This window comes from Oryzias latipes, chromosome 22 (assembly GCF_053564925.1).
Source record: "Oryzias latipes strain Hd-rR chromosome 22, Olatipes_Hd-rR_3.1".
NCBI classification, from domain to species: Eukaryota; Metazoa; Chordata; class Actinopteri; order Beloniformes; family Adrianichthyidae; genus Oryzias; species Oryzias latipes.
This window is the reverse complement of record NC_136258.1, coordinates 11,755,879-11,773,150: the sequence shown is the minus strand read 5'-3', so window position 1 is coordinate 11,773,150 and position 17,272 is coordinate 11,755,879. Positions and strand designations below refer to the sequence as shown.

Below are 17,272 nucleotides of genomic sequence, written 5' to 3'. Positions count from 1 at the left end.
GATAGCTGTTTTGTCCTTATAAAGTCTATGGGATTTTTGCTTCTTGGAGCCAGTGGGTACTTCCTGTTGGAGCGCAAAGGGGAGGGATCACTCAGTCCAGTTCTCATATACAATCAGTGGTAACAACAATAAAGTAGAGACACCTGTGGATAAAACATTCGGATGTCTCCATCTGTCCCAACATAAGTCATCAATCTGTTCGTGTTATTTATATTTGCATTTATTTACAGAGAGAAATACCTTAAAAATTCTAAAATCATTTTATTCATAATATTATTTTTCACATTCTAGTTTACATAGAATTTTTGTTTAAGCTTCGCACACAAGCAGAAAAAAATAAGAACTGTCTTTCATCTCATATTACTTTTATTTTCACAAACAGTTTTTTTATTGTCTTTTTATTTTTATTTATTTTATTAAGAGGTAGAAAAAAAATCACTTTCATTCCTGATGCAACTGATAAGACTTAAAGTCATTTATCAGCCCCGTTTGTACCAAGTGGAGATGAGCCTCTGGATCACTGAACTCAACATGTCGGAGTATTCCCTCATCTATTCCAGCTGACCAGGACCGACATTCTCCCATCCCAGCTTCATCAGTTCCGTGACAGAATAGTCTCCAAAGCAGGAAACATTCTGAGCAGGATGGGTCTCAGTCCCAAATGCAGTTGAGACAGTCATCTTTCTGGATAAAATGTACAGAATCCTCCTCAACAAATGTTAATGTCTGTATGTAAAGAAGCACAGCCAAACTGCTTTAAATGAAAAGTCCTCACAGAAATTGGCATGAACTAATATGAAAGACATGAAATCAAAGAAAAGTTCAAATCAGAGTTCAATGGCCACCAGATGTCATTGTGATGATGTTTTCCTAAACTCTTCTTTATTCTGAACAATAATTCTTAACGCCAAGGATAAAAATGACAGACAGAAAATGGAGTTGAACAGAAACTAGCAAAAAGAAACGGCAGCAGGAACAGAACAAAGAGGAGGATGATGTCAGCTTCTCAGCAGGATGAAGGCTTTCTGCAGCCGAAACACGAAGGCTAAGATCTGAAAGGTAGTCCCAGACTGTTCTCCTTGATTACAGCCGGAGTTCTAGCCTTTAATGAAGGTTTTTTGAGGTGAAGGGTGAACAAATTACCTGGTAAATATAGGATGCATTTACATGACTTGTTTACGGGCATTTAAGGTGGAGCAGCCTGTAGCCTGGAGGATGTCAGGGAGGGGTTGGGCTGCCTTAAGGATGGCCTTTGCTGATTTAAAGGGGAAGTTGTGCCCCCCTGAAGCCCTCGGCTTGTCTTTACAGGTTTGCAGCAGCTCGTCGTATTCCTGCAGATCAAACAAACCTGTGCTCACCGCTTTAGCTGCAGAAACATCACTGCACTTTGTTAGAGACCTCACCTTACAGTCTCCCTCCAGAGTCTCTTTCATGGAGTCCATTTGGGCCTGTTTGGATTCAAAGATCTCCTACAAGCAGCAGACAGCATTAGTGTCAGAGGATCGGGGTGAGCTGGACCCTGCAGGGCAGCTCAGACGTGACGTCTCCACCGTTGCACAGAGAAAGACGTTGCATACCTGCAATCTTTTGGCTGCATCGTTGCGGGTCTCTTGGTCTGTGCTAGTCAGTGTGAGCACGCTCAGAAGTTTCACATCCGTCTTCTCCAAAGCCTCCGACATCTCAACCAGCCTCCTCTGCAGCCGCATCTCCTCCACACTACTCTTCAGCTGGATGTCCAGGACGGTCTCCATCTCCCTCCTCTGCAAATCCTTGCACTCCTGCTCCAGCTGACAACAGATTTGCAAACGTCCGCTCCAGCAACGACGTGAGGAAGAAACACAAGCAGCAGGCGGGAGGCGGATTACCTGGATGCAGGCCTGCAGCAGAAACTCGTTTTTCACCGTTTCTTCTCTCAGTTCTTTGTCCATCTCCATCTGACGAGAGCGCCGTCTCTGTCAAACATCACAGTCATGCTTTACGGCCTTTCACTTTATGGCAGAGATGAAACGCTATAACGTTTCCCCAATCTTCTAGTCCAGTTTTGGTGAGTCTGTGTGAATTATAGCCTCAGTTTGCTGTTCTTAGCTGACAGAAGTGTCACTCTGTGTTGTCTTCTGCTGCTGTAAACCATCTGTCTCTAGCTGTTGCGCGTTCAGAGATGATCTTCTGCAAACCTCGTCCTGTTGCCTTACTATCAGCTAGAACCAGTCTGGTCATTCTCCTCTGGCATCAACAAGACATGTCTGCCCACAGAACTGCCGCTCAGTGGATATTTTCTCTGTTTCAGACCATTCTCTGTTAACCTTAGAGCTGCTGTGGGTGAAAATCCCAGTGGATCAGCAGTTTCTGAAATCTTCAGACCAGCTCGTCTGCTGCCAACAATCATGCCATATTCAAAGTCACTTCAATTACCTTTCTTCCTCATTCTGATGCTTGGTTCGACCTGCAGCAGATCGTCTTGACTAAACGCATTGAGTTACTGCTCTGTGATTGGCTGATTAGAAATTTGCGTTAACAAGCAGTTGGACAGGAGTGCCTAATAGAGTTGCCGGTGAATTAGCTGTTGGCTGCTGGATCGGAGTTGTGCAGTAAATGGAACTGAGTGGTGCTGGGAGCCTTGATGTTTGCTCTTCTGCTCTTTAGCTTGGGTTAGTCCTGTAGCACATCATAGGACTGTACTAGTTAGAGTTAAGGTTTCTGAGTTCCGTGAGCAAACGCGTGTTGTTGGACTGTTTTTACGCTAAATAACAGAATAACACACCGCCATCAAGTCCTTCAGGCTGTGTTTCTGCTGCTGCTCCTGAAGCTGTCTCTCTTGGACTTCCTGCTCAGTTTTCTCCTCCAGCAGAAGTTTTCTTCCCAGCTGAGGTTTCTTCTTTAGCAGAGGAATGTTCGGCTGCTCACAAAAAGGTGGATCCTCTTTTTCCTGCTCCTTATCCTGCAACAACACAAAAAAAAAAAAAAATGAGTCCAACACAGACTCGGCCTCCCACTGACTCTTTACAGTTGTTTGTTAGTTGCATTATCTTCTCACTGGAAGAGAAACATGGATTACAACCAAGTCACAAAAGTTGAAGTTGATTAACTTCAGGTGCTCGTTTGAGCGTCAAACGCACCCACACCAGCTGTAATTCTCTCAGCTTCTTTAGGTAATCGGTCATCATAAAGTCCAAGCGTTTTGTGATCTCCGTGTCCAGGGAAGACAGCTGATTCCGCATTTCGGATTCCTTGTCCTGAACCAGATTCTTCCTCCTAATCTGAAAGATTTCCGCCATGTCTGCAGAGGAAGCAACAGAGAGAGTCCGCTTTAGAGGACATTGTTGGGTAGATTATTGGGCGGCGAAGGAAGAAGAAGAGAAGGACAAAAGAAATCAATTAGAAATGCGAAAGAAGAAAAAGAAAAAAACAAGAAAAAAGGAGAAAAACAAAAGAGAATTTAAAAAGCTAGTAAATAAAAAGAAGAAATTGTTAAAACAGGAATAAAAACTCACTTTGATGAAAATCATGTTTTAAACATGTTAAGATAATTAATCTTAAAATTGCATTTCTGACTATTTCTTTATTTAAATAGATTCATGTACGTCTTTGTTTTCCTCGTCTGAGCTGGAATCTGGCTCAAAACTGTTCGGCTGGAAAGCTCCATCATTGCTCGATGTTTTTGTTGCACCGGTAATGTTAGGTTGGGGTTTGTAAGGGGGCTGTAAGCTAGCAGCAGAGAGTAAAAACAAATGGATGATGGGAATTAGGTGTGGGCTTACTCCCCTTCAACAGTCCAAGTCCTGCTGCTCTGCAGAAACTACGTCCTAGAAAACGATCCAGGTTTTTTATGCCGTTCATCGTCATAATTAAAAGACCTCTGGGAACGCTTTTGGAACAGAGCAAAAGATGATCGGAGTGGAGCTTAAGGAAGAAAGAAAGAAAGAAGGAAAAGTTGGCCCAAAAAAGTGCAGTTAGTTGTGACCTCAGTGATCACATGATCACTAACCTGGTACAGGTCTGATCTGTTCATCTCCTGCTGCAGATCTGTCATTTTCTTACCTCTCAGCTTGTGCTCATAGTGTCTGCTCATCTTCATCATCGCTTCCTGGTGTTTCTGGTGAGGGTGAGGCAGAATCAGGCTCAGCGTGCACAAGTGCTTAAAGAAATAGTCTAACATGCTGATCAAAGAAAGTGCATGTGTCACCAGCTCCAGGTTCCTTATGGAGGCCTTCTTTAGGAACCTCCTCTGCCTGCAGGCCGCCTGCAGCTGCTCGTACTCTCTGCACAGCTCCACCTCCCTCTTGGTGATCTCGTTCCGGAGCAGCAGAGAGGAGGAGACGTTGGCTTTCTTCAGGTCGGCCACACTGTTGTTCTGCTCCGCCAGCATGTTCTTCAGCCTCTGCTGGTAGTCCTGAACAAAAGAAGCGGAGTTCAAAAACGCAGGAATCGGAGAAACATAAAGGAAGCCCCCGTTACTTATTTGAACTTTTACACATTTTCAAATGACAGAATGAAAATCCAGACGATGACTGTCATGGTGTGAGGCTCTACATGCTCACAGAAATCTCTGCTCGATGGCGCTCCCTGGCCTCCTCCGTCTGTCTTCTCTTGAATCTCACTCGAACCTCTGTCTCTTCCAGCTCTTCCTTCGCGATGCTCCAGGCAGCCTGGTACTTGTCCCTCTCCAGCTGGAAGTTCCTTTTCTCCTCCCGCACTCTGTCCAGCTCCTCCTGGAGCCGAAGGAGGCCTTCCTCCCAGAGCTGGAGGTCAAAGATGATGTGTCAGCAAAAAACAAACAAACAAACCCATCTAACTAATACTGTACACACATAAAAAAAAATCAACAACAAATTTGTGAATATGTAGTGATGTCAGTTCCTGGGTCCATAAAGTCAAACTCCGATCATCTTTTGAGTTATTCTCAAAGTGTTCCAGTGGTCTTTTATTTAGAATGATGCTGTTTTTAGCCTAAATCAAGGACATAGTTTTTTGCAGAGCGGCACTTGTGCATCATAAATTTGGGTGGAGATGTTGACATGGAGTTAACCCTCCCTCAGTTCCCATCATCCATTTTTTTAGGTTCTCTCCCGCTAGCTTAAAGCCCCTCTCACCCCAAACCTAACATTTATACCGTGCAACAAAAATGGCGAGCAAAATTGGACCAATAGTACAGTTCAGATCCAGATTCCAGCTCAGGCGAGGAAAACAAGAGACGTACATGGATCTAGTTCTCTGCAAGTGGATGCATCAGAATGGAGCAGAGCATGGAGCTTGTGGCTTGTGGCTTTTTCAAAAAACATTTTTTCTCCTGATTCACAATTATTTGACTAATAAAAATTCTAAAAATACAATTTCAAGCATAATGTTCCTTATATATGTCCTCTGTCATAAAAAAATGCCACAAGAACATATTAAGAACACACATTTCATCAGAGTGGACTAAACCATCATAGATAAAAAATGGGGATTATTGATTAATTAAAAACTGAGGGACATGATAATAATGGTCAAATTTTATAAACAATTCATGTATTTTCTTATATTACTATCTTAGGTGAAAGTAGAAAAAATGATTACAGTAGCAAGAAAAATATAATAAAGCTTGCAGTTACTGACTATTATTTGTTTTATATTTAATGACAAAGTGGTCAGTGGGGACATGCTCATCATGGCTGACCTCTACGCCTCAGCAACACATTCAATGTTTCTAAATATAATTTTCTAAGATGTTTGTGTGCGATAATGCAGAGTTACGTTTGTCTTTTTATTTATTTTGTACTTTAATATTAAAACCTATGGAGGTAAAAATGTGGGACACAAGGTGCACTGATTTTAGAGAATCTCCCTTTGTCATCGTTAAAATATGAACAAAAATAGCATAATATGTCTTCTGTTTAGTTTGGGGTTCAGGACGACATGATTCTAATCAAAACTTTGGTTTGCAGTCACCTGATCTTTTGACAGCTCGTTATTGATGGACGGAGCTTCCATCACCGAGGACGTCGTTTTCCCCTTTCGGGCCTTCTTGACTTTAACCTTTGGTGCCTGCATGTGAGGGAAACCGCCAACGGGTCAACGAAAACATACAGCAAAATATAAAGACCATTTATTCATCAAATAAGTCAACTTACCATCTTCAGCACTTAAAGAAATGACTCCGCGGAGAACAAAACACTCAACTCGAAAGTTAGCCAAGAAGAAGTCGTTTCTATAGCAACGAGGTCACGTGATCACAAACACCTCACCTATGGAAGCTTCGTTTACATCCGCTATAATTTCCAATGACTTTAACGCTTAAAACTATTAAACAAAACCAAAAGTGGGATTCGTCCACCTTTGTAAAAATAAGATAAGATAGTAGGCGGTTACGTGTTGATGCTATCATAAGTTCAAAGGTTTCTATTATACAGTTAAGTTTGTAAAGATAGTGATATTTCCGAGTGTCATTGAACGTTGCCAAGAAGAGGTTGTTAGAGTTGCCAGATCTAGAAGGGTTTTAACGAATTATGGCATCTTTTTCTCCTTTGATCACATCGGCACAGCAGGCCATACGCTTTGGAAATGATGTCATGAAAAACAAAACAACGTTGACAAACTGTTGACAAACCCAAAGTTAATATAGATTAATCTGTTTTCAATAAGTTAAAGACCCATTACAATGAAAATTGTTTTTTTTCTCACAATGGAGGAAATTCAAAAAGGAATTTAAGCTTACATTTTATTTCTGAGTACTTCTTTATTAAAATCATTGTGAATCAGAAGGAGATGAAAAACACAGTGTAACCCTTGTGCTATCCTAGGCACTTTAACATTGGGAGTTGGGTCATCTAGACCCACTAAACAGTGCTCTGAACCTTTTTTCTTCAATGATTTGTGATCTTCACTGGTGTCCATGGATTACATGAAATCTTTCCACCTTTATTCACCTTTGTCATGGTAGGAAGAACACGTCAATGTAAGGGTGGGGTCATCTAAGATAGCACAAGGATTAAAAAAGCTTGTAAATGTGACGTAGAAAATGACATCGGCCAGGCCACCCATGTGATGCATCCACTTATAGACGGCTACATCCATGTACGTCTTCATTTTCTTCGTCTGAGCTGGAATCTGGCTCAAACTGTACGGCTGGACAGCTCCAATATTGCGGGAATGCACCAAAAATCCTCTTTGGTAAACTTTAACGCGATTCTGTTGTTGCCTTGCAAATTAAAAACATGATGTGTTTCGGAAAAACATGCTTTTGAGGAGGGTCTCATTTGTAAATCTTTGTCCCCAAACGACCTAAAGTGGTCACGTCTGTGACAACCAAACAGGTTTCAAAAGGCTGACATGAACATGCTGGAGATCTTTGGGCTGACCAAAAGCCTGGCAAATTTATATTCATAAATCTGTTTATTGTAGCGGTAATTAAACACGTTAAAAATAACTAACATTGATTTTCTGTGGGTGGTCCTCAGTTACTTAACTTTTAAAACCTCTTGCATTTATTTTCCCTTTTAAATTTTGTGCATAGATAGGTGAAAAACCAGAATGCAGTAGTTCTCTTTGATGTGAGGAGCATCGGCCTTAGCAAGCTAATTATTTTCCACACTGACTTCTTCAGCTGCTGTTTCTTAACAAAAGTTTGAAAAGCAGAAAGACCGTACTCTGTGGAAACGGACATGGCTGCACACAAATCAGAAGAGACATCCTTTAAAACTAAATGGCAACAGTTTTATTAAGTTAAGAAATCAACACATTTAAGAAGTGTAACTATATACATGGTTTCTATGGTGAGGATTAAAAAATAGCTCAATACACCAAACTTAGATGGATGTTTTCCACATAAATAATGACCCTGGCTGCAATTCTACTTACAATCATCCGTGTGGCTGAGGGGGGAGGGGGGGTGCCACGACCTCCAGTAATTTCATTGCTTGAGTCAGAAATCAAGAACAAAGTCACTGAATTGTTTGTGGGTATAAAGCTAAGCTGTCGTTCACATAAAGCATACCTACTGTGTGTTCCATGGGAAACAAAGACAAGGCAATGGTTTTAAAAAAAAAAAGAAAAAAAAAAGCACAAAAATGGTTTCTTGAGAACAAGCGGCGGGCTTCAGGTGATAAAAAGCTGGAGCGGTTTGAGTGAGGTCATTTACAGCAGGCTGGGTGGGAAAGCAGCAACATCCCTAACATGAGCTACTTTGTTCCGAAATGTACAGAAAAAAACTGCAGCTTCACATAAAACAAGGATGCAGAAGTTCACAGGGTTTGTTCTTTCCAATGCTTTGTTCAGTAGTGCTTTCATAGTTATTCAGTGGCTCTTCCGCCTGGATCCATGATTCCAGTGTTTGCTTCCTCAGTGCTCCTCTTTGTCTCTGCTTTTCTTGTCTTTCTCGTCCTGCAGGGCCGTGCCCAGCTTCTTGATGAGCACGGACAGGACTTTGTCCAGTGGGTCCATCACGCCCCTCTGCACCCACTTGGGAATTGTAGTCCTGGCGTGGTGGAAACCCAGTTTCTGCAGGATGTAGTCCACGCCAACAGGGTCGATCTTCCGTCCTGTCCAGGAGATGAGCCTGCAGCAAAGAAGCAGCGGCAAATGCAAACCAATCAGGACACTGTGACTTTTTCAATTTCTGACTGTTTACATTTTTAAGAGAACCCGAAAACAATGAGAGACTTAAACTCATTTGAAGAATGTAGGACATGACTCTAATAGTGACTGAATTGACGTAAACCATTTTCTATGGATGAGGTTACACTCAGTCCAGCTCTCATTCAATGATTCCACATAATGTGTGAACAGAATTCTGCTGCCCAGATCCCCAACATTCATTTGTGAGTCTGCAGCCATGTCACAACAGTTCTGCTGCTGCCTCCACAGAACTTTAAGTCATGATAAAACTTACATCCAATGTTTAAAAAGGAAAAAAAAATGATCACAACAGAGCCAGTTAACAACGTCATTCAACTTTTTTCACTTGTTTTTTCATCTTTTACCAAAAACAATCTAAACTAAATTACATTTATATGAAAGCTTCTTTTTTAAAAGTTTAGATTCTTGATTCAGTTTCTGAAAATAACCACCAGTGCAGAGAGAAGATTCTAGCACTCCAGAAAACAGAGAAGAAAGACCTTAAGACCTAATGTGGAGTTCAGTGCCTTGCGCAAAGACACAACGACACATGGGTCGGCAGGGTGGGAACTGAACCTTCTGATCAGAGGTAGACTACTCCCCCTATAGGTGGAAGGTTGAAAAAGCTGAGCCCTTATTGAAGAAACTAGAAGGTATTTTAGTCATTTGATAACTAATTTACTTATGTGATAATCTGTTGATTACTGCAAAATGTACCAATTTACGATTTTTATTTTAATGGAACATGATTTACAAAAAGGGATTCTCTTGAGGGGGCACAGAGTGGCTCCTTTTTTGTTTTGTTTTTTACTCTTTCTGACTGCAAACATGTTCTTTCTCATCGGAGTTAAGGCAGTAAATCTAACAGAGCTGGATTTTCCTCCTGTTGCCATCAGTGTTTTTGTTAGATATGCAGAACATCCTGAAGACTGACTCAACCTCCTACAGCGATGATTCTAAGCTAGGGTTTTTATTTTTTTTTAAAGTGTTCCTGCTCGGTCTGGATCAAAGACACAGGGAATGACTAAAGGATGTTTTAAGGAAGACTTCATAACCCTCAAAGGATGAGGATCACAGTTTTGTTCCTGCAGACTCCGTGACTAATAATTGATGGTGGATGTTTTTGATCAGACGGTGAAAGCTAAGCTGCTGCTGTTCTTCTACGTGATGTGCGAGCGACACATCAAAAAGGGTGGAGCGGCGCAGACCTCAAGGTGGGCTCCAGGTGCCAGGTGTTGCACATGAACTCCCTCCAGTCCACGGTGGTGTAGTTGATGCCCTCCTCCTTGTCCTTGTCCTTGTCCCTGGAGCTGTCGTCGTTGGCGGCTGTCGGACTCTTCTGACCGGGCCGGGCTGAAAACATTCTCGGTACAAAAAGAGCTAAATGGGAGAAAAAAAACAAAACAGAGTATGTCTTTGAACGCTTCACTGCCTTCCTGCTTTCTTTTAAACACTTTCCAAAAAGGCAACAAGGAGCCCCGTTCATTCTGCTCACAAAAAGAGCAGTCGGCGCATTAGCGGTACGGATCTGCCCCTCCTCCGTAATCTGGATTAATCAGAGACGAGGGAAAAAAATTTTCTTTACGCACACGTACAATTAAAGAGCAGCCACGCTTTTAATTGTCCGGAAAGAATGGAGTCCTACTGGTTCCATTGTGACAAAGTGAAGCCTATTCAAATGCTGCCTGTGACGGGCTGCCTGACCTCCCTGCTGCGGGAGCAAATAACACGCAGCCCCCTCCACGTTTCTCTCTAAAATGAAGGCCGCAGCATTCCAAGAGCTCCACAGGTGCACAGACAGATGTGCTCATCTGGTTCCTCATGTTGGATTGGAAGAGGAGACAAAATTATAGCGTGCTGGATAATTCCCCGTTGGAGCCTCTGATGGGTCTTTTTTCTCACCTCCGAAAGCGAGGCGGATGTGTGGGAGAGTGGGACAAAGAGGATTCGTTTCTTTGTCTGACAAATAAACGACAAAGCTAGAGCGAGCACCTTTCTCCTTCTCTTTCAGGTAGGCCGACACCAAGTCGTGAAGGAACATGATGAGCTCGGCATCCATGGTGACGCAGATGTGGTCGGTGAACTCCGTCACCACGCTGCACTCCACTTTGGGCTTGCTGCTGGAGTCTGAAAGAGGCAAAAACTGAACTGAGCACAAGAGCCAACACTGATTTGTTCTTTTGCAATAAACAGCTTCAGGGAGCTGAGGTTTTTACACTGATATCACATGAGAAGGTAAAATTTAAAAGACCCACTCCGACCGTCTTTGGATCTATTTTCAAAGTGTTCCCACTGGTCTTTTAGTTATGATTCTGTTGTTTTTAGCCAAAGTTGGTGTCCTTTTCTTGCACATAGTGTCTGCAGAGTGCCATGCGTTCAAGGGAAATTCGCTGCCTGTTGGCTCGGAGTGAGCCAATCTTCAAATCCCATCATCCCTCCAAACTTAACATAAGCGGTGCAGCAAATATGGTGAGCAATATTGGAGCGATCCAGCTTAGATCCAGACTCCAGCTCAGACGAGGAAAACAAAGACGTTAATGGATCTATTGGTCTGCAAGTGGATGCATCAGAATAGAGCAGAGCAGGGAGCTTGTGGCCTGCTGTTGTGGGTTCTACGCCACACCTACAACCTTTTATCCAAATGGTATTTTTTCGTCTGCTCCTGATTGACAAAGATTTGAAGAAAAAAATAACATCAAGTACAATTTTTGAGCTTGTGCCCTCAATCATCAGAAAAATGTCACAAGACCAATTTCAAAACACCAAAAACATGATTTTTTTTGGAGTGAGTCTAAAATTAATCGATGGGTGGCAGAAACAACCAATTTGTTTTTTTGTCAAAATTGAAATCTCTGAACAAGGTTGGACAGTCTTATTTTTTATTTCAAATTTCTAGAGAACTACCTAAAAAATGAATAATTCTAATAGTAAATAAAATATTGGAAAATTAATAGTCAATAGAAAAAATAAAACATGAGATTTTCAAAGGAAAACATTTTATATCGTCACAAAACACTTGATTGATCAGTTTTAACCAGAAATTGTTTTTTCATTGAACTTTTAGCATATATCAGTTACTCCAGAGGAAAAATCAGAAATCTTTCGACAATGTTTTTTTTTTGTGGATCAAATTACCTTCGGTGCGCACAAACCAAAAAGTTTAAAAAAAAAAAAAAAGAAAAGAAAAGTAGACTTAATAAATCCTTAATGATAGCAGCATTCGTTATGTGTGCAGCAGGAAGCCTATGTGCATTTTTAGAGCTTTAATGTAAACAATCTTACCTTCTGCTTTGTTGCAGGAACTCCCATTGCACACTCAATAAGGTGCATTACATGTAAACTCCAACCTGATTAAGATTTGTGTCCAATATTTATCTACTCATATTTTTTATTCAAGAAAAGTCTGTTTTCCTTTGCAGCAGAATGAAAATCATCTGAGGCTTTAGTCCATCAGTATTAACCAAAAACATATTAGACATTTACCACATTAACAGAGAAAACATGGGAGGCAAGAAAAGATCCACACCCCATTATTACACATCTACCCACAAACAAATGTGTCATTTGGGAGACAGATGGTAGTTTAGTTATTCTGTGTGCTGAAGAAGCCCGCCCTACCTGTTAGAGAGGGCTCATCTGGATCCTGCACATGGATGGATTTAAAGTCCAGCTGCATCCTGGGAAGGGCAAAGATGGTCTCCGTTTCATGGTTGTAGCTGGAGGAGCCGCGGAAGCTGCTCAGCAGACTGGAGCTTTTGTTGGCCGAGCCGCTCTCTTGGTTGTTGGCTTCCACATTCCTGAGCAGGTTGAGCTCTAAAACAGCAGATAAAACATGACCCTTGACCTTTCAGATCATGATCCCTCCTTCCTTTCTGAACCACTTTATATTCAAATATGTTTTCTTTATCAAATCAGGACACTCTACCTTTACTGCATTAATAAAAACATAGGAATCAAATAAAATTGATATAAGGTTTTTAAGTTAAAAAGGTGGATAAAGTGGCTGTGAATTCTTTATCTGAGTGTTAAAAGATCAAAAGAAAAGCATATTTCTGTTATTCCACCTTACATAGCCCAAAAACATTTGTGTTGAAGTGACTGCAAAGTTATAAAGCTAAAAACCTGTGTACACAAAAAACACTAACAGATGAATTTTCAAACTAAATTTTTGAAATCTTTTATAATTCCCACATATTCAGGGTCTTTATAGCAATAAAAGCGTCCAGTTTAGCATGTCTTAGGCACATTTCCAAACAAACACATTGTTCTAGTATGGGTACACTGACAACCTGTGGTTGGCACACTAAATTATGTTTATATTCATTTTACTGGATTATTCAAAAATATTAACTTTAACTCAAAGATCAACAGCAGGTTATGTGCAGCCAAGTGGACTTGGTTTGTTGGAAAAAGTGGCAAGAGAGTCTTAAAGTATGAAACACAAAGTCATTTGGGAAAGAAAAATAATTAAAAAAAATGTTTATAATTTACATTTATTATTAACAATATGTATGTGTCCTGCTGGCCCTCACACTAAATGCTTTCTGCAAAAAAGTTTGCACACCCCAATGCTGAAGTGAAATTTTTAGAACACAAAGAGCGCCCCCTGTTGGTCATATGTCACATTTAAAGTTCATTTTTGAGGTTGAGCTCAGCTTTCCCATCAGTTATTTTATCTTTAACAGACTAGAAATGAGTGTGAGCTGTTTCAAATGACTAAACTAACACTAGTGATACAAATAAATAAAAACAAGCTGTAAGAGCAGAGTTGTCTCTTAAAGAGCCATAAACGGTGTTCATGTAGAGTCTAAAAGTAGAGATAATGTCTCAAATCGAAAAGACCTCTAATGTTTTCAACTGTGCAGGTACCTTCGTTCCTCATGGCAGTGACATAGTTGAACCACTCTTTGACTGTAGCTACTCCGTGTGGAGGATTTTCGTGTCGCCGGCGGGTGATTTTGGTTATAGTGGCCATTGGACTTTCGAGAGCGCCACAGGGTTTTGTCACCATAGTGTTGTGACCAAGATGGAAGTCCAGAGTCTGGACTATGTAGGTGGACTCATCTTTGGAGCCTGTGAGCAACACAAACACGACAATGATTCAAAAGGAACAGCAGCAACAAAACCAGCTGCTTTCAAGTCCCAGAATTCTCATTTGTCTCACCGTCCTCCCAGATCTTTTGTGCCTCGGTCCAGAAGGCGATGTTTGGCTCTTCCAGGTGGAACAAAGCCCACGACTTGGATCGGAAGTTTGGCCCGTGAAAGCAGGCCAGCGTCATGTGGTTGCCGTGGAGGCTCATGGAACCACCAAGCTGCACGGCGTCCTCAGGCAGAGGCACCTGGAAGAGAGAGATGTGGCAGCCGGCGATAACCTTCAGCACCCCGGGCCAGTGGCGGTGATGGGCGGCATCCATGTCTGAAAAACACAGAAGCTCACTGCTGTGGTGCCGCAGTCACGGTAGGCGTGCTAACAGAAACGGTTTGTTCTCTGAAGGCCACTCATTTAGGTTTTTTCTGTTTATTCTGCTGCTTTTATATCTGATTACCTAATGAGCACCACTGATTACATTCAGCTGCTCCAACAACCAAATCCTGTTCAAAAAGCGGAATACAAATGAAGCTAATTAGAATGAAAAATCAATTCAGTTCCTGTAACCAGGACACAAGCAGAGCTGCCTGCTGAGCGTTCCCTATTATGCAACGCTCCACAACAAACATGTAACCCTGAAGGAGAGCGCGCTTACAAAGCTCTGCAGCTCCTTTATCTGCGTTGATGACGGGGGTTTTCGGGGGCAGGTAGGGGCCAGGGCCCCACGTGGAGAGGGCCCGCTTGCTGGTGTCGAACTGCTGTGTGAAGAACTCCTGCAGCTTCATGCCGATCTTGATGAGGTCTGGAGTGGTGGAGCGTGAGATGATCACCTGAAAGATGTCCCAATGCAGGTCTCCGTGGACAAAGATCTCACTGGAAAAAGGCAAAGGTGGGGAGAAAAAAAAAACAAAAAACAAGGAAGAGAAAATCAAAAAAGTGGCAGGAAGCAAAAGGAAACTGGAGAGTTAGGACATCAAATAAGCTCGCACACAGAAAAAATACCGAAATCATCTTACTGTTGTACAAACAGACACTTCTTTTGGTAAAAAAGCATACCAGTGGTGTCAAAAAAAGCAGTAAAGCAGTGATTTTCTTTCTAAAGTTTGATTTTCTTTAAATATTTGTAGTCATGCATTGATTTTTATCCAGACTTTGCAACTGAAATTAAGACGAAGCAAACAAGTAGCTGAGGTAAAATCCAATTAAAAGTCTTTAAATATGGAGTAATTACTTTAAAGACCTACTCCAATGAGTTTTGGTGTTTTTAACATTTTCTTGTAGCACTTTTCTCATGATGTATGTAAAGAAAATTGAGCACAAAATTGCCTTTCTGGGTATTTCTTTATTGAAATCGTTTGGAATCTGGAGCAGGCAAATAAATGCTGTTGGAAAGATCTTATTTGTGACGTAAAAATATGCCTGGCGGGCCACAAGCTCCCTGCTCCGTTCCTCCTTTCCAGTCAAAACTTCATAAATCCGACCATCTAGTCTGGACGTTGAATTTCCTCTCCCTGCACCCATAATCAAGCATAAAATAACCTTTTGTAACCTCAAATCTGTCTCTCCTGATGCACTGTCAGCCTCCTTTGCTGCTAAATTGTCCGTCTCTCCTCCCCCCCTGTCTAACAATCCCACTGAACATGTAAACTACCACAATAGCACCCTCTCCTCCTGTCTTGACCAGTTGGCTCTCATTAAAACAAAAAATGTCTCCTTCACCCACACAGCACCCTGGTACACCACAGAACTCCGCACCATGAAATCCCGCAAACGACTGCATCACAAAACTGGACTAACTGTACATCTCCAGATGTACATTGATTTCACTCACCAGTACAAGAATACCCTCAATACTGCCCCTCATCCTATCGTCCAACTTCATTTATACCAGCTCCAATAATCCAAAAACTTTTTTCCACCTTAAACAACACCCTGCAGAATAATAAATAAGCTGCAATACATTCAGAACTCTGCTGCCTGTCTGCTCACACACACCCGCTCTCGTGAACACATCACCCCCGTCCTTCAGAACCTTCACTGGCTCCCCATCGCTCAGCGTATCAAATTCAAAGTTCTCCTCATCGCTTTCAAAGCCCTTCATAACCTGGCCCCACCCTACCTCACCGATCTCCTCCAGCGTCACACCCCTTCCCGCTCTCTGCGCTCGTCTGATGCTAACCTTTTGTCCCTCCCCTGTCGAACTAAGCATCGAACTTTGGAAGACAAAGCCTTCTCCAATCCTATGGAACACTCTGCCCCAACATCTCAGAGACTACACCGACCTCCCAATTTTTACAAATCACTTAAAACTCATCTTTTTAAAATAGCTTTTAATCTTTAATCTGTCTTTTTGTGCCATTTAAAGCGCTATACAAATAAAATGTATTATTATTATTATTCTGATGCATCTACTTGTAGACGACCTAATCTCTGTCTGAGCTGGTATCTGGCTCAAAACTGTAGGGCTGGATAGCTCTGATATTGCTCACCCTTTTTGTTTCACAGCTAATGTTAGGTTGTGAGGGGCTGTAAGCTTGCGGGAGAGTATGTAAACATATATGGGTGATGGGAAAGGGGGCGGGGCTGCTTTGGGCCACTGATCCCATCAACAACTCAGAGCTGACTTGCTGCTTCTCTGCAGAAACTATATCCATAAAACAACATAGTTTTTTTTTTATTTTGTGGCTAAAAACGGCAAAATCATGATTAAACGGCAACTGGGAACGCTTTGAAAATAGATCTAAAGATGATTGGAGTGGGACTATAACATAAATCCAACGTACCTTTTTTCTGAGATGCTGCTGTCCACCGTACACAAGTTGACTTTCCATTCATCTTTCAGGTTCAGGTCAGCGTTACTGAACACTCCCATCAGGATGCTGGAGCCCATGTAATCCACCCGGGCCTCTGTGGAGCCCATGGTGATCTGGATCTTGTGGCTGGGCTGCTGGTTTGGGTGTTCAGAGATGTGTGCTTCAAAAGAGAAAGTGAACAGTTAAGTTTTTTTTTTTACGTTCTTTTTTTGACATGATCTCTTGTTTCTTAAAACAACTTTAGAGCAGTCACGAGTTAAATGTGCACCAAAATCTGCATTTTAAAGTGCTATAATTGTCCTAATTTACTTACAGACCATCTCCAGAGTGTTTACGTCTATGTTGCCGCCCACCACTCCCCCCTTAGAGTCCAGCTTGGAGCGGCCAAGGCCAACGGACATGCTGATCTCTCTGTCGCGGTTGCTGCCAACAGACAGGCGGCCCTGACTCTTCAGTCCGCTGGTCGTCCATCTGCAGGCGTAAAAGCAGCATTGAAGACTGCAGAAGTGCAGCTAAATTATGCAGGAGGACTCAGTCACGACCAGAACGTCCCCGGGTGTAAACATAGGTTAAACAGGATTCCACCTCCGGCACTCAGATTAGTTCAGGCTCAGTTGTTTTTCACTTCAGCCAGTTTATCATCATCCTTTAAATGCTTTCAGTCTTTTTTTTTAAGAGTAGCTGTTGTTTGGGTTGTTGAATTGAACCCAATTTGACCTATAAATGATTGTTTCACCTAAGAAGGGCTTAAGATGAAGATATAAATGATTTAATTTCA

General features: G+C 41.9%; 2 protein-coding genes across 28 annotated transcripts in view; both read right to left on the bottom strand.

Annotated features, from left to right (window-relative positions):
* Positions 1-202: 202 nt before the first annotated feature.
* LOC101165774 (dynein regulatory complex subunit 4) lies at positions 203-6,238 on the bottom strand. The gene is made up of 11 exons (XM_004082652.5): positions 6,111-6,238; positions 5,929-6,024; positions 4,539-4,739; positions 4,184-4,390; positions 4,039-4,093; positions 3,117-3,277; positions 2,762-2,938; positions 1,866-1,952; positions 1,578-1,787; positions 1,404-1,469; positions 203-1,331 (listed from the first exon to the last, which is right to left on the bottom strand). Exons 1-11 carry the CDS (start codon positions 6,111-6,113, stop codon positions 1,164-1,166), a joined length of 1,431 nt encoding a protein of 476 aa, XP_004082700.1. The 5' UTR covers positions 6,114-6,238; the 3' UTR covers positions 203-1,163.
* Positions 6,239-7,670: 1,432 nt separating this feature from the next.
* Positions 7,671-17,272, bottom strand: part of kiaa1109 (KIAA1109 ortholog) — a 71,289-nt gene continuing 61,687 nt past the window's right edge. For 24 of the 27 annotated variants that reach the window (XM_020713917.3, XM_020713919.3, XM_020713922.3 and 21 more), the window contains 9 exons: positions 16,808-16,965; positions 16,465-16,654; positions 14,337-14,554; positions 13,757-14,008; positions 13,462-13,665; positions 12,211-12,405; positions 10,585-10,719; positions 9,801-9,972; positions 7,671-8,533 (listed from right to left, as the gene is read on the bottom strand). In XM_020713917.3, the coding sequence (XP_020569576.1) occupies positions 8,317-8,533; positions 9,801-9,972; positions 10,585-10,719; positions 12,211-12,405; positions 13,462-13,665; positions 13,757-14,008; positions 14,337-14,554; positions 16,465-16,654; positions 16,808-16,965 (1,741 nt within the window). In that variant the 3' untranslated portion in view covers positions 7,671-8,316. The remainder of the gene's footprint in view (positions 8,534-9,800; positions 9,973-10,584; positions 10,720-12,210; positions 12,406-13,461; positions 13,666-13,756; positions 14,009-14,336; positions 14,555-16,464; positions 16,655-16,807; positions 16,966-17,272) is intronic. The other 3 variants (XM_078940414.1, XM_078940415.1, XM_078940416.1) reach the window with 1 other exon arrangement.

Excerpts from the sequence above, each read along its gene's own strand:
- LOC101165774 (XM_004082652.5), bottom strand. Across the intron at positions 1,470-1,577 it reads ATGCAGCCAAAAGATTGCAG|GAGATCTTTGAATCCAAACA; the intron begins GTATGCAACGTC and ends TGCTGCTTGTAG. Across the intron at positions 1,332-1,403 it reads CTCTGGAGGGAGACTGTAAG|GAATACGACGAGCTGCTGCA; the intron begins GTGAGGTCTCTA and ends TTTGATCTGCAG.